Source organism: Geotrypetes seraphini, chromosome 4, assembly GCF_902459505.1.
Source record: "Geotrypetes seraphini chromosome 4, aGeoSer1.1, whole genome shotgun sequence".
Taxonomy (NCBI): Eukaryota; Metazoa; Chordata; class Amphibia; order Gymnophiona; family Dermophiidae; genus Geotrypetes; species Geotrypetes seraphini.
In genome coordinates, this window is record NC_047087.1 from 135413770 (window position 1) to 135430995 (window position 17226).

Sequence of the window (17226 nt, forward strand, 5' to 3'; positions counted from 1 at the left end):
TCCCCCCTCCCAAGTTGTCTGGCACCCATCTTCTTCCCTCCGCTTCCCCCATAGTCTGGCATATCTGTCTTCTTCCCTGCCAGCATCTTTTCCCCACTCTATGTTCCCCATTTTCCTTCAGCATCTTCTCCCCACTCTGTCTTATCCATTTCCCTTCAGCGTCTGTTCCTCCCCATCCCTCTTCCACAGTTCCCTCCCTCTCTGGTTATTCTAGTCCTCTAAATTTTCTCTTCATTTTGCCTCTTCCCTCCACTGGAGTTCCTTTCTACCCTAACTCTTGTTAACCGTGTCGAGCTTTACGAATGTAGAGATGATGCGGTATAGAAACCTAAGGTTTAGATTAGATTAGATTAGTTCCCGTCAGAATCTGTTCCTCTCCACCTTACCTTTCCTCCCTTTCTCCCTCCCTGCCCCTTACCTTCGTGGCGCTTTCACCCCACCCCTCTCCACTGCAGCCATGGCTTCTGCTGCCAGAGAGGTCAAGCTGCCTCGGACCCTGGTATCTCATCAAAATCCATATCTAATTCCCCAGGAGACCCAGCTTGAGCAAGAGAGTCCAGGGTTGTAGGTCTGCACTCCTTCCTCCTCATCAAAAACCACCCTGTGCTGTTGGCAACAAAAGACAATGAGAAAGGAGTAAAGAAAAAAAAAAAAAAGAAAGCGTTCAACAATTTTCATTTAATCATTTTCTGTCTTTGCTACATGATTCTCCCCCATGGCTACACAAAATTCCTCCTGCACAGACATTACTGCTATGCAATATTGCCACATAAAATATCCCCTTGCGCTTTCACCCCCCCCCCCAGACAGCAGGCCCCGGTCCAACTAAAAAAATTAAACAGTAAGTCCTACTCACGTGCTCCTCAATTTAAAAGGCAGAAGGAGTGTTTCCTGCTTGCAGCGCATAACTATGCCGACAAACCTCCCTGCCCCTTACTTTCGTAGCCGGCGATTTCTAAATTGCCTTCCTACGAGCAGCCGGAGCGTTGAAGTTGCATGTGGCTGCCGGAAAGGTCACCTCTGATGCAACTTCTTATCCCTTCGTAATTTCCCTTGTGGAAGTTCAGCACTGTGGCCATCGTTCTGGACTGGTGTTTCTCCCCTGCGTCCAGGTTGAAATGGATCATATTGTGATCGCTGCTTCCCAGTGTCCCCTCTACTTCTACACCTTGTGCCAGTCCTCGCAGTCCATTTAGAATTAAGTCCAGAATTGCATTTCCTCTTGTATGTTCCTTGACACGTTGTTCCAGGAAGCAATTGCCTACAGCATCCAGGAACTTGGTCTCCCTAGTGCAGCCGGAGGTACCTAGGTTCCAGTCTATCCCCGGATAGTTGAAGTCACCCATGATAACTTGGAAACTTGAGAAGTTCTTAGGAGGACATTTCTATAAATTCCTCCGAGTACTGCTTCCAATTCCTCTGAGTCTGTTTCCAATTTTACAGCCACGTCTTTACTCATTTGCCTGATAAAGCAAGTAAATGAGACCGGCTCAGGAGAAGGCTCTCTGTGAGAAGTGGTGTGAGGAGAATGCTCTGTGTGAGAATCATAAGCTTCTGTAGAAGATGGAGATGCCTCATGAGTAGGATCAAGATGAAGGTCTGAATCCACTGGAATGGAAGGAGAACAGTACCAGCATTTAGCTTGGTACCAGTCCTATGGAGTAGGTGAAACAGACTTCTTACGCTTGTCTGATCACTTAGGAAAATGTGCTTGGACATGGAAGAATGCTTGCCAAATTTAGTGGAATGGAGATGTGGAGAAGAATGTCGGAAATGACTGGAGCGATATCCAGAAGAATGCAGGGTGGCATGGGTTCTCTTCTTCTTTGTTGAGAAGCCCAACACATTTGGAATTGGGCAATCCCTCACAACATATTCCTAAGGGCTATATATGTTCAAGGTAAACAGAATGTCCTTGCCGACAAACTCAACAGATTCCTCTGGCCACACAAGTGGACTCTCAACTCCAAAGTACTCCACCATATCTTCTAGACCAACCCAACCTTGTCCTGGAGGACCACCAGGCCAATCGGGTTTTCAGGCTATCCCTAATGAATATGCATGAGAGAGATTTGCATATAAAGGAAGTGAGAGGCATGCAAATCTGTTCCATAAATATTCATTAGGGCTATCCTGAAAACCCGATTGGCCTGGTGGTACTCCAGGATAGGGTTGGGAACTACTGTTCTAGACAGCCACATCTCCAATTTATTGATCTCAGCACCAAACTACAAAAGCTTCAGAAGGGAAATTTAAAAACCAGGCTATTCAAGAAATATATCAAGACAAACTCATGATATAACCAATAACCTCACTCCATCACCAGACTCTAAATGTTCCAACCAATAGTTTTCCTGTAATCTTCTGGATATGATCAGAATCTCATCTTTTTGTTATCCGAACACCTTGATCAAACTCAAGACAGAATCAATCCTGATAGCTCCTCGGTGGCCCAGACAGATTTGGTTCTCCCTTCTACTTCAGCTCACTGCCATCCCGATGCTCTGCCCCGAATCTGTCCTGCCTACTCTGCCCTGAATCTCTCCTGCCTGCCGCCACGAATCGCCACCCTGCTCTTTCCCGAATATCTCCTGCCTGCTGTCCCGAATCTCTCCTGCCCTTCCCTTCACTGCGAGCCCGTGGTTTTAACCCGCGGGTTTAAAGCAGGTTAAAACCACGGGCTCACTGGGCTACTAAAAGTAAAGTAAAAGTAAAAAAAAAAAAAAAGTCGTGGTTCAGATGGGTCTTACACACATGCGCAGACCATCTACAGATGGTCTGCACATGCATCGGGATCACACACTAGCAATCTATGTCGGCGGATGGGGGCATTCCTCCGATCGCCCTCATTAGAATATTGCCAGTTTGTGAATCCATCGGATCGGTCAAGATCGGGCAGGTTAGTGAATCTAGCCCATTGAAGCTTGTTATGTGAGGGAAAGAACTGCCAATATTCCCTAAACTGCAGGAGTTTTAAAACTCCGTTTACCTCACTGTTTGCTAAGAGGCTGTCGCTGGGGCAAGACAGAGTATATGAAATGTTTATTTGTTTTAGAAATCTGTGCCTGTTTGCAGTGCCGGCCATATTATATGGAAAGGCCTTAATCGTATATTAACCCTATAAATGTAAGCAAATAAGGTGACGGGAAGATAAGTCAATCGATATATGGTCAAAACATCAATTCTAATATTGTTCAAAACTTTAGATGAGCGCCAAAAATGGCATTTAATATAACAGATCTAAATTAAATTATCTATTAAAAATATATCATCATGAGTGTCTAAATCATAACAAGAATAAAGTCTTAATCCTTATTGAGTATTCAAAGAAAATTGTGTGGTGGACATATCATAAATTATACAGACATCAATCTTAAGAACCTCTTATGATATATACCATTCCAGGTTCCTGTCTTATATATTGTTGTAATCATTTATGTCCACCACCCCCTATCACAATAAATTTTAATTTTAATTTATTTATTATAAGTTGCATTTAATGTCCTATAATTATTATAATTACTCATTTTATTACCCTTACTATTATAAATACTAACTTACAAATTAGGATTAGAAATCTAATTGATTAATTGCATTTGGTATCCTGAATATTATAATCACTCAATTTATTAAGTTAACTATTGAAAATACTGGTTTTAAATATTTTAAAATTGAGAAGTTCTTAAATATATAAAGTGCTTGTGCATAAAGCCTAATTAATGGATATACATAAGACCTAATTAATTAATTAATATACATGAAAGTCGTGGGAATATTGCTATGTATGAAAAAAAACAAAAACTAGAAAAACATGTTTATAAAAAGTGCATATTACTTAAATTCTTTTGGACAGTGTAAATTAATTATATAAACTATACGTAACATGAATCATGTAAACTATATGTGACATAATTATCATTTTTTGTAGAAGGCAGATTTAGTTGTATTCTGTTTACGATTCTCCTAGAGGCCCCATAACGTGAAAAGACTAGATGCATTAATAGAAAGATGAAGGAGACTAATTCCACATAATAGTAGCAGATTTAAAGCTATTCAGCATACTTTGACTTTTGATCAGTTCAATGCTGAAACTCTTTTCCAGAACCCTTGCTATCTAAAACATAGTAAACTCTTAAAAGCATATCTTTTTCAAGAATATTTGCTGTAACTAACTTGTTTGTCACTAGCAAACCTTCTTTTTACTATTATGTATTCTGCTAGAATTTGCTAGCCTTGAAATTGTAATCCACACTGATACACATTTTTGGTTTGCAGCGGAATATAAATGCTTTTGCAATTGTAATTTAGCTGCCTTGAAGCTGATGTTGGCCTACAGGCTTTACTGCACAACTGGTTCTATCAGTAGCACTAGCCATACTCATGGTGAAAAAGAGATTATATGCTTACCCTGGTAAGCTCTTTTCCAGTAGATATGTGAGACATACTAGACAGCTGGGTTATTTATCCATACCCACATGCTGCAGAAGGAATCCACTCCGGATTTTTCATTCTGCCTCTGGTGTACTTCACTGTGCTGTTTAGCTCCCTCTACAGTTAGTACCCAAGCACTGAGAAACACCTAATATATGTGAAGTAGAGGCACCTGTAGCCACAAAGAAGAAAAAATCCAATGAGTCTGCAGTAAGTGTTGAGCAACAGGAAGCAAAAAAGAGAACTGCAGAACTGATGTACTTGATGCAGGATTTTTATTTGTCAATAAAACGTTGTACAGAAAGTGGTCCACTTGTGCCCTAAAGAAACACATCTTCCTCAGGGGTCCAAAGTGTTTCTTATTTGATGAGTAATGTGGAGCACAACAGCATGAAAACAAATTTGTAAGGACACAGACAAAGTCTGTGTGAACTCCGGGGTAATAGTGTAGGGCTGTATCTCAGAGCAAAGCTTCTTAGATTTCTTAGACCTGAGAAGAGTAACAACAACCAGGGCAGAAAGCACAGTTATTTACCGTAACAGGTATTATCCAGAGACAGCTTTTCTAAACATGTGGGTGACGTCATCCATGGAGCCCGGATGTGGACAGCTTTGCAAGCTGATTTGCTTGCAGAACTTAGAAAGTTTGCGACTGCCGCACCGCACATGCGCGAGTGCCTTCCCGCCCATGCAAGGGCACGCGTCTCCTCAGTTCAAATAACTATCAGAGAAGCCAACCAGGGGAGGTGGGTGGGCTGTGAGAATAGCTGCCTGCTGTCCCTGGATAACACCTGTTACGGTAAGTAACTGTGCTTTATCCCAGGACAAGCAGGCAGCCTATTCTCAACATCTGCGTGACCTCCAGGCTAACCAGAATGAGATGGTGGGAGTGTTGGCAATTCATGAGAATATATTTTGTAATACTGCCTGACCAAAATGGCCATCCCATCTGGAAAAAGTTTCCAAACAATAATTAGAGGTGAAAGTATGAACCTAGGACCAAGTGGCAGCTTTGCAGATTTCCTCAATAGCATAGATCTGAGGAAAGCTACTGATGCTGCCATGATTCTGACTTTATGGGCTGTGACTCGGCTTTGCAGATGCAGTCCAGCCTGAGCATAGCAAAAAGAGATGCAAGCTTCTAATCAGTTGGATATGGTGCGCTTTGAAATCGGATGTCCCAACTTGTTTGGATCAAAGGAGACAAAAAGTTGAGGTGAAGATCTATGTGGTTGAGTACGTTGCAGGTAGAAAGCCAAAGCATGCTTACAGTCCAGAGTATGAAGAGATGTTTCTCCAGGATGAGAATGAGCCTTTGGAAAAAACACTGGAAGTACAAGAGATTGGTTGAGGTGAAATTCTGAAACCACTTTAGGTAAGAATTTAGGATGAGTACGGAGGACTACCTTGTTGTGATGAAATACTGTGAAAGGTGGGTCCGCTACTAAAGCTTGTAGTTCGCTGACCCTGTGAGTGGATGTAAGAGCAATGAGAAAAGCCACTTTCCAAGTGAGATATTTAAGATGAGCCGAATCCATTGGTTCAAAAGGAGGCTTCATCAATTGGCAAGAACAACATTGAGATCCCAAACCACTGGAGGAGGTTTGACATTGAAAAGTCCTTTCATAAATCTGGAAACCACAGGATGAGCCGAAAGGAATTTCCCTTCAATAGGCTGATGAAAAGAAGCGATTGAACTAAGATGGACTCGAATGGATGTGGATTTGAGGCCTGATTGTGATAAGTGGAACAGGTAATCCAAAACTAAAGACAAGGAGGTAGATTGAGGCTCTTTGTGATAAGTGGTGCACCAAGCAGAAAATCTAGTCCATTTCTGATTGTAGCATTGTCTAGTGGTAGGCTTTCTAGAAGCCTCTAAAATGTCCTGTACAGATTGAGAAAACTGTAGAGTGGAAGTTAAGTGGAGAGGTACCAAGCTATCAGGTGTAGAGACTGCAGGTTGGGATGAAGTAGAGACCCCTGACTCTGTGTAAGCAGAGAGGGAAAAACTGGTAGAAGAAATGGCTCCCTGCTGCTGAGTTGAAATAGAAGGGAGAACCAAGGTTGTCTGGACCACTGAGGAGCTATCAGAATCATGGTGGCATGTTCCCATTTGAATTTGACAAGAGTCTTGAGAATCAGAGGAAATGGAGGGAATGTATATAGAAACTGATTCATCCATTCCAGAAGGAAAGCATCTGCCTCGAGGCGATGAGGAGTGTATATCCTGGAGAAAAACTGAGGCAGTTTGTGGTTGTGGGGAGACGCAAAGAGATCTATCTAAGGAGTTCCCTACTGAGAAAAAAATGTGATGGAGAGGCAAGGAATTGAGTGTCCATTTGTGAGGTTGTAGAAGACGACTCCATTTGTCCGCCAGACAGTTTTTCTCTCCTTTAATGTAGACTGCTTTCATGAAGGTGTTGTGATGGATTGCCCAGTGCAACACCTTTTGAGCTTCCTGACAAAGAGGGAGAGATCCTATTTCTCCCTGCTTGTTGACGTAGTACATGGCTACTTGGTTGTCTGTCCAAATGAGGACTACCTGATCGTGAAGAAGATGTTGAAAAGCTTTAAGAGCACTGAAGATCACTCTGAGTTCCAACAGATTGATATGACACTGATGATCCGTTGTGGACCAATGGCCTTGAGTACGGAGATTGTCGAGATTAGTCCCCCCTCCCCCTCCAAAGCGTAGGTCGAAGAATCTGTCATGAGGACTTTCTGATGAGGGGAGGTGAAACAGTAAACCTCTGGAGAAACTGGAAGAGAGCATCCATAGATGTCAAGTACACCGGGGAATCCCTCTGGGTGAACCTGGCCAGAGGCAGGGAAAAATGCCTGTATCTTGGTGTAGTATACAGATCTCCAAGACAACTGGAAGATAAAGACTCCAAATTCATTGAAGACATAGAGAATATCACTCTACGGGGAGACGCTGTTCTGCTAGGGGACTTCAACATGCCTGACGCAGATTGGAACTCATACTCAGCAACAACCAGCAGCAGCAGGAGACTGTTAACATCCATAAAGGGAGCATGACTCAAAAAAATGGTATTGGAACCCACTAGGGCCCAGGCGATCCTCGACCTGGTGCTCACCAACAGGGATAGTGTCTCGAAGGTCTCGGTAGGAGATACGCTAGCCTCTAAATGGCGGAGAAACAACAAACCCCAATGGTACTCTGCAGAAATCTCGCACCTCGTCAAGGAGAAGAAAAAAGCATTTATTTCCTACAAATGAACGGAGACTAGGGAAGCTAAACTAGAACATAGGGCGAGGTCTGCAGTGGTCAAAACGGCAGTCAGGGAGGCCAAACTTCGAGTGGCAAAGAACATGAAGAAAGGGGACAAATCCTTCTTCAGGTATATTAGTGATAGGAAAAAGAACAGAGACGGGATAGTACGCCTTAGAAAACTAGATGGGAACTGCGCAGAATCAGATTCCGATAAAGCAGAACTACTGAATGAATACTTTTGCTCGGTCTTCAACTGCGAGGCACCTGGACACAGTCCACAGTTGCAGGCAAGGCCCAGCGTGGAAGACCTGTTTCAGAATTTCGAGTTCACACCTGGCGACGTCTACTACAAACTGGCAAGACTCAAGGTGAACAAAGCCATGGGACCGGACAATCTATACCCCAGGGTGCTCAGTGAGCTGAGTGATGTCCTGGCAGAACCGCTATCAGGACTCTTCAATCTCTCCCTAAGTTCGGGGAGAGTCCCCATAGACTGGAAAACAGCTAACGTCGTTCCACTGCACAAAAAGGGTTGCAGGGCAGAGGCTGCAAACTACAGACCGGTGAGTCTCACATCAATAGTATGCAAACTCATGGAAACACTAATCAAACGTAAATTAGACGCAATCTTGGATGAGGAGAATCTACGGGATCCCAGTCAACACGGATTCACCAAGGGTAGGTCCTGCCAATCCAATCCCATCAGCTTCTTTGACTGGGTAACAAAACAGCTAGACTTGGGAGAATCCATGGACGTCGTATACCTAGACTTCAGCAAAGCTTTCGATAGTGTCCCACATCGCAGGCTGTTGAGCAAGATGAAATCAATGGGGCTGGGAGAAACACTAACTACATGGGTCAATGACTGGCTGAGTGGCAGACTTCAGAGGGTGGTAGTTAACGGTACCCTCTCTAAAACATCGGAGGTGACCAGTGGAGTACTGCAGGGCTCAGTCTTGGGCCCGCTCCTTTTCAACATATTCATAGGGGACCTAACTCAGGGGTTTTAAGGTAAGATAACGTTATTCGCTGACGACGCCAAACTATGCAATATATTGAGAGACGGCAATTCACACAGGACCTACATTTGTTGGAGCTTTGGTCCTCGACCTGGCAGCTGGGCTTCAACGCTAAGAAATGCAAGATCATGCACCTCGGCAGCAGAAATCCGTGCAGAACTTACACCTTGAATGGTGAGACCTTAGCTAGAACTTCAACAGAATGAGACTTGGGAGTGATCATCAGCGCAGACTTGAAAACTGCTGATCATGTGGAGAAGGCTTCATCTAAGGCAAGACAGTTGTTAGGTTGCATCCGTAGGAGTTTCGTCAGCCAGAAGCCTGAAGTCATAATGCCATTATACAGAACCATAGTGAGACCTCATTTGGAATACTGTGTGCAATTCTGGAGGCCACGCTACCGAAAAGATGTGCTGAGAGTAGAGTCGGTGCAACGGATGGCCACCAGGATGGTCTCGGGGCTCAAGGATCTATCGTATGAGGAAAGGCTGGAAATTTGCGGCTGTGCTCACTCGAGGAACGTAGGGAGAGAGGAGACATGATTGAGACGGTTAAGTATATTACCGGCCGTATCGAGATGGAAGAAGAGATTCTCTTTCTCAAAGGACCCTCAGCCACAAGAGGGCATCCGCTCAAACTCAGGGGCGGAAAATTTCATGGCGACACCAGGAAATATTTCTTCACCGAGAGAGTGGCTGATCCTTGGAACGAGCTCCCGGTGCAGGTGATCAAGGCAAACAGCGTGCAATAATTTAAGAACAAATGGGATGCCCATGTGGGATCGGTTAAGCCAAGGGAATCTGTCACCAGGAATGGGATCCCTGGGATAGTAGACTTGGGGGTGGGTCAGTAGAGTGGGCAGACCTGATGGGCTATGGCCCTTATCTGCCGTCATCTTCTATGTTTCTATGTAACAAAGGAGTCACTCTGATGTGTTGAGAGAATGGGTCACAAGCCTGTGCCTACTGAGATGCAAGGGTCCACTGAGGAATTCTGAGGTGAAGTCTGGCAAAAGGAGTCATGTGAACTGTCAAGGCCATGTGACCTAGGAGAACCATCATGTGTCTTGCGGAAATTGTAGTCAAGGAAGACACTTTGTGGCAGAGACGAATGAGAGCATCCTGACGTTGTTGAAGAAGGAATGCTCTGAGTCTGACAGTGTCCAGGACAGCTCCGATGAACTGTAAATTCTGAGAGGGCTATAACTGGGATTTGAGAAAGTTGAATTTGAATCTCAAACTTTGTAGGAACCACGTTGTCCATTGGGTTGCTACAATAACTCCTTGAGATGTTGAATACTTGATGAGCCAGTTGTCCAGGTAGGGAAACACCTGTCGACCATGGCTCCGCAGCTGCTGCTACCACTACCAGGCACTTGGTAAACACTCTTGGGGAGGAAGCCAGGCCGAAGGGTAACACTCTGTATTGGAAATGCAGATTTCCCACCCGAAATCTGAGGAACTGTCGAGAAGTTGGATGAATGGGAATGTGAGTGTAAGCCTCTTTGAGATCTAGAGAACATAACCAATCATTCTGATCCAGAAGGGGGTATAATGATGCTAGAGACAGCATTCAAAATTTCTCCCTGACAAGAAATTTGTTGAGGGCTCTGAAATCCAAAATGGGCTGCAGATCACCCGTCTTCTTCGGAACTAGAAAGTAACGGGAGTAAAACCCTCGGCTCTGCTATTCCAATGGAACCTCCTCGATGGCATGGAGACGAAGCAGAGCTTAAGCTTCCTGAAGAAGGGCGGTCTGGGATGGATTGGAAGAATACTCTCTTGGAGGGAGATCTGGAGGAACCTGGATGGGGGATTTCATCCATCAAGCACTACAAAACCAAGCAGGAACAGATAACGTAGAGGAACTGTGGTCAACTCTGAAAGCTACCATTCAGGAGGCGACAAATCGCTATATAAAATCAGTGAGTAAACGGCGTAGGAACAATAAGCCACAATGGTTCTCTGCGGAGATCTCGGACCTCATAAAAGAGAAGAAAAAAGCGTTCATCTCCTACAAACATAAAGGATCTCAGGACTCTAGAGAAGTCTATTTGACTAGGGCAAGAGCCGTCAAAACAGCAGTTAGAGAGGCCAAAATCCAAATGGAGGAAACTTTAGCAAAGAACATCAAGAAGGGCGATAAATCCTTCTTCAGGTACATTAGCGACAGAAACCGCAGCACAAGCGGGATAGTACGCCTCAAGAAACCAGACGGGACCTATATAGAAGCAGACTCGGAAAAAGCTGAACTGTTAAACGAATACTTCTGCTCGGTATTCACCCGCGAGGCGCCAGGTTCCGGCCCTCAACTACAAAAAAAGGATGGCTCAGTAGACCCGTTTAGTAACTTCAAGTTCACAACAAGCAGTGTCTACTGTGAGTTGTCAAAACTCAAGGTTAACAAAGCAATGGGGCCAGACAACCTACACCCCAGGGTCCTCAGGGAGTTAAGGGACGTCCTGGCGGAACCACTATCCGTGCTCTTCAATCTCTCCCTTAGTACAGGTAGAGTCCCGTTGGACTGGAAAACGGCTAACGTCATTCCACTCCACAAAAAAGGTTGCAGGACAGAGGCTGAGAACTACAGACCAGTGAGTCTCACATCAATAGTGAGCAAACTAATGGAAACTCTAATCAAACATCAATTAGATATGATCCTGGACGAGGAGAATCTGCGTGATCCCCGTCAGCATGGATTTACCAAGGGGAAATCCTGCCAATCCAACTTGATCAGCTTCTTTGACTGGGTGACGGGGAAGCTCGATGTTGGAGAGTCCTTGGACATTGTATACTTGGACTTCAGCAAAGCATTTGATAGTGTCCCCCACCGCAGGTTATTGTGCAAAATGAGTTCAATAGGATTAGGTGACACTTTGACTAAATGGGTTGGGGACTGGCTTGGTGGTAGGCTTCAGAGGGTTGTGGTAAATGGCACACCCTCTGTAACGACGGCAGTGATCAGCGGAGTGCCGCAGGGCTCGGTCTTGGGCCCAATCCTTTTCAATATCTTTATAAGAGACTTGACTGAGGGGCTTCGCGGCAAAATAACGTTATTCGCCGATGACGCCAAACTGTGTAACATAACAAGCAAGAGCACAACGGACAATATGAAACACGACCTACTCCTATTGGAGCAATGGTCTAGGACCTGGCAACTGAGCTTCAATGCCAAGAAATGCAAAGTCATGCACCTTGGCAGTCAAAATCCATGCGAGACTTACACCCTAAATGGTGAGATCCTATCAAGGACTGTTGCAGAACGGGACTTGGGGGTAATCATCAGTGAAGACATGAAGGCTGCCAATCAAGTGGAGCGGGCTTCATCTAAGGCTAGGCAGATCATGGGATGTATACGTAGGAGTTTCGTCAGCCGCAAGCCTGAAGTCATTATGCCATTGTATAGATCCATGGTGAGGCCTCATCTGGAATACTGTGTACAATTCTGGAGGCCTCATTACCGCAAGGATGCACTGAGGCTTGAGTCGGTCCAGCGAATGGCCACCCGGATGGTCTCGGGACTCAAGGATCTCCCGTACGAGGAACGGCTGGATAAATTACGGCTATACTCACTCGAGGAACGCAGAGAGAGGGGAGACATGATCGAGACGTTCAAATACCTCACGGGCCGTATCGAGGTAGAAGAAGATATCTTCTTTTTCAAAGGTCCGACAGCGACAAGAGGACATACATGGAAAATCAGGGGCGGGAAATTGCACGGTGACACCAGGAAATACTTTTTCACCGAAAGAGTGGTAGATCGCTGGAATAGACTTCCACTTCAGGTGATCGAGGCGAGCAGCGTGCCTGATTTTAAGAAGAAATGGGATCGTCACGTGGGATCTCTGCACAGAGATAAATAGGGGAGGGTCAGTGGGGTGGGCAGACTAGATGGGCCGCGGCCCTTATCTGCCGTCTTTTTCTATGTTTCTATGTTTCTAAATAAAGAGAGTATCCTTTCCTGATGATGAACAGCACCCAGAGGTCTTATGTAATGATCTCCCATTGTTGATAAAAATGATGGAGATGACTTCCAATGGGAAGGGGAGAGGACAGAGGCAGAACAATGGAGGTTTATGCTCTGTAGTAGCTGGTCAAAAAGGCTGAGAAGCCTTAGGTACATCAGAAGGCTGAGGTTTCTGCTGCCTCTGTTGCTGTTGAGGTTTTTAGGAGACGCCCTGGTATAAGGAGCTTCCCTGTGTGAAAAACGCCGCTGGTAAGATGGCAAAGGTGGAAGGCCTAGGCTTAGGACAAATGATAGAAGTAAAGGACCTCTCATGTTCAGCCATCTTAGTGGCATCCTCGATGGAGTCGTCAAACAAGTTAGTGCCCTGGCAAGGAATATTAGCCAGGCAATCTTGTAGGTTAGGATTCATGTCGACAGTGCGAAAGCCAGTCAAGCCGGCGCATGGCCACTGAGAAGGCGGTGACCCTCGAGGAAAGCTCAAATGAATCATAGGAAGATTAAAGAAGATGCATGCGGAGTTGGTTCAGAATAGTAATGGTATTCTGAAAAGCTGTAAGAAAGTGTTGAGGAACGTAATTGAAATATGCAGGTAGTGTGTCAACTAAATGCTTGAAGTAAGAGATAAAGATAAAGTTGTAATTCAAAACCCTTGTTGCCATCAGAGAATTCTGATACAAACGGCCTCCAAACTTCTCCATGGTCCTGCCTTCTCTTCCAGGTGGGACAGTGGCATAAACTTTGGAAGGGTTGTTCCTTTTTAAAGAGGACTCCATGAGAAGGGACTGATGTGATAACTGAGATTTCTCAAAGCCCTTAAAATGGATCATTCTATAATGGGATTCCAGCTTGCTGGGAACAGCAGGAATGGAATAAAGTGTTTCAAGGTTCCTCTTGAAAGTTTGAGAAAGGAGTTTGTTAATGGGTATTTTCAGAGATTCCACAGGAGGTCGAGACATACCCATCTCCTCTAAGTACTCAGTAGTGTACTTGGAATCAGAGCCCAAAATAATCTTGAGCTCCTTATTCATTTGATGTAGAAAAGTCAAGAAGGAGATCTGCTCCAAGGTAGGTTGACCTTGAGGGGAAGGTGACCTTGAAGTGCCTCGAAGAGCAGAGAACGAGGGCGAGGCTTCCCTGGAGTACTCACATCTGAGGCCTGAATAAGCAGGGATAGACGATTCACTAGGAGAAGAATCCCTTGATGGAGGAGGTGTCCTCGACTTTGGAGTAGAAAGCCTCGAAGTTTCTCGAGGTGTAGAAAGACGAGGTGTTTCATGAGAAGAGGATCTGTGCCTCGATGAATGCCTCAATGGAAGCCTTGACTGGTGTGGAGAACTGTGCCTCGACCCAGGTAGGTCTCACTATCGAGGAGTCTTTGCCCTATGCCTCGGGAAGGGTGATGCCTTATGCAAGGAACGAGGGCTGGAGGCTGGAGATTGAGACACCACACGAGATTGAACTCCTGGTTTCAAGGCATCTCGAGGCACTGACAAGGACTCAGCTCCTTGATTATCGTGCTCATGATCCAGACGAGACACTCGCAAAGAATCGACTCCTTGCATACTGAGTATGGAATCCTCTTGAGGCATTCTCAAGGACTCGATTCCTTGTATAGAGTGAATGGATTCAGCTCGAGGCCCAGCCAAGGACACGAAGCCAGGTGAAACTGCTGAGTGCTCAGGCTGGATTGCAGGAAGCAGAGTCGAGGCCGCAGGAAGTTTGGCAAGGATACTGCCAACTGACAATCCAAAATGGTCTGGATCATAACCTACAAACGTGACTCTGAGACTGGAGGGACAGACGCCAGAGGGTGGTGGTTAATGGAAGTCGCTCGAAGGAAGGAAAGGTGACTAGTGGAGTCCCTCAGGGTTCGGTGCTGGGGCCAATCCTGTTCAATATGTATGTAAGTGACATTGCTGAAGGGTTAGAAGGAAAAGTGTGCCTTTTTGCAGATGATACCAAGATTTGTAACAGAGTAGACACCGAAGAGGGAGTGGAAAATATGAAAAAGGATCTGCAAAAGTTAGAGGAATGGTCTAATGCCTGGCAACTAAAATTCAATGCAAAGAAATGCAGAGTAATGCATTTGGGGATTAATAATAGGAAGGAACCGTATATGCTGGGAGGAGAGAAGCTGATATGCACGGACGGGGAGAGGGACCTCGGGGTGATAGTGTCCGAAGATCTAAAGGCGAAAAAACAGTGTGACAAGGCAGTGGCTGCTGCCAGAAGGATTCTGGGCTGTATAAAGAGAGGCGTAGTCAGTAGAAGAAAGAAGGTGTTGATGCCCCTGTACAGGTCATTGGTGAGGCCCCACTTGGAGTATTGTGTTCAGTTTTGGAGACCGTATCTGGCGAAAGACGTAAGAAGACTTGAGGCGGTCCAGAGGAGGGCGACGAAAATGATAGGAGGCTTGCACCAGAAGACATATGAGGAGAGACTGGAAGCCCTGAATATGTATACCCTAGAGGAAAGGAGAGACAGGGGAGATATGATTCAGACGTTCAAATACTTAAAGGGTATTAACGTAGAACAAAATCTTTTCCAGAGAAAGGAAAATGGTAAAACCAGAGGACATAATTTGAGGTTGAGGGGTGGTAGATTCAGGGGCAATGTTAGGAAATTCTACTTTACGGAGAGGGTGGTGGATGCCTGGAATGTGCTCCCGGGAGAGGTGGTGGAGAGTAAAACTGTGACTGAGTTCAAAGAAGCGTGGGATGAACACAGAAGATTTAGAATCAGAAAATAATATTAAAGATTGAACTAGGCCAGTTACTGGGCAGACTTGTACGGTCTGTGTCTGTGTATGGCCGTTTGGAGGAGGATGGGCAGGGGAGGGCTTCAATGGCTGGGAGGGTGTAGATGGGCTGGAGTAAGTCTTAACAGAGATTTCGGCAGTTGGAACCCAAGCACAGTACCGGGTAAAGCTTTGGATTCTCGCCCAGAAATAGCTAAGAAGAAAAAAAAAAAAAAATTTTTTAAATTGAATCAGGTTGGGCAGACTGGATGGACCATTCGGGTCTTTATCTGCCGTCATCTACTATGTTACTATGTTACTATGTTACTATGTTTATGTATGGGAGTAGTCTCCGAGGAAGAACGACTCTTTGACTTGGAGACATGCTTCTTCAGCAGCTTGATAACTACTGCTGGCATCTGACTTGAGGGAGGCAGCGAGGCAAACGTCTCGTCAGGAGAGGACTTAGCAGATTTGCTAGAGGACAAGGAGGCCCTGAATGAGGCAGGCTTTATCAAAGGCGAAGCCGAGGTAGAAGGCAGTACCTCTGTGAGAGGCTTAACCGGATTTGAGGTCGAGGTTGAGACTGGAGGAAGGGGATCCATACTGCCAAAAAGCTTCTCCACCTGAACTCGACACTTGTGGGCTCGAGGTTGAAGGGTAGCACAGCGAGCACACGACTCCGGACGATGGTCAGATCCGAGACACAGAATACACCACCTATGTGGGTCAGTGAGGGAGATTGCGCGCTGGCAACGGCTACACTTTTTGAAGCCTGTGACCGGCCTGGACATAGGCAGGAAGATGGCCTCAGCAAAATCGAAACCCGGCGGCAGGGTCTACAAAGCAGGCCCCGCCGTTACAAAGAAAGAAAAGAAAAGGATTTTTTTTTTTTTAAATGAAAGAAAAACGTGCAAGAAACACAGCGACCCTGTTATTAAAACAAGAAAACAAGCCGTGGTGAGAGAAGGCACAAAGTAGAACTGAGTCTAGGGCAGAGCATCGAATGCACAACTTCTCGGCTCCGCGGAAAACTGAGAACTGAGGAGACACGTGCCCTTGCGTGGGTGGGAAGGCACTCGCGCATGCGCAGTGCAGCAGTCACAAAATTTCTAAGTTCTGCAAGCAAATCAGCTTGTGAAGTTGTCCACATCTGGGCTCCATGGATGATGTCACCCACATGCTGAGAATAGGCTGCCTTCTTGTCCTGAGATTATATCCTTTATGCTTGAAGGATGTGTGCTCAAGAGCCATGCTGTAAGAGCAAAGTGACCTAGATCCTCCATGGCTACTAGACCCTGCTTGAAAAGGTCTGGATAGGCACTCAGCTGAAAGTTCTGACCCACGCTCATACACATCAGATCTGCATACCACAGTCTGCGAAGTCAATATGGAGCCACCAGAATGACGCAGCCTAGATGAGCCACAATCCTCCGAATGACTCGGCCGACCATTGGCTAAGGAAAAAAGACACATAGGAAAAGCTCCTGAGACCACAGCTGCACTAGAGCATCAAGCCCCTCGCTTCCGGGCTCAGATCTTCAACTGAAGAAGCAATCTTCTTTCTTGTTTCTTACCATGACCATGAGGTCAAAGCAGGGCTGCCCCCAGTGCCCCACAATCGCTGGGAACGTCTCTGGGGACAGGACCTCTCTGCGCCAAATATCTCTAATGAAACCCAGACCAGAGTCTTAGCCTGCCTGTCCGATATTGCCACCTGGATGTCTCATCATCATCTAAAATTGAAATGGCTAAAACAGAGTTGCTCATCTTCCCGTCTAAACCCACCTCTCCGCTTCCCTTGTTCTTCATCTCTGTGAACAACACTCTAATCTTTC

The 17226-nt window shown here is 45.6% G+C and overlaps 1 protein-coding gene across 3 annotated transcripts in view; it reads right to left on the reverse strand.

The window, feature by feature from the left end:
* The window catches only part of PKNOX1 (PBX/knotted 1 homeobox 1), a 388408-nt gene that overhangs the window by 200890 nt on the left and 170292 nt on the right, over positions 1 to 17226 (reverse strand). The window contains exon 1 of one of the 3 annotated variants that reach the window (XM_033942742.1): positions 4408 to 4458. The exons of the other annotated variants lie outside the window; for them this stretch is intronic. Coding sequence (XP_033798633.1) covers positions 4408 to 4443 — 36 coding nt within the window. The 5' untranslated portion in view covers positions 4444 to 4458. Of the gene's footprint in view, positions 1 to 4407; positions 4459 to 17226 lie in introns of those variants that run through there. 3 annotated transcript variants of the gene reach the window in all.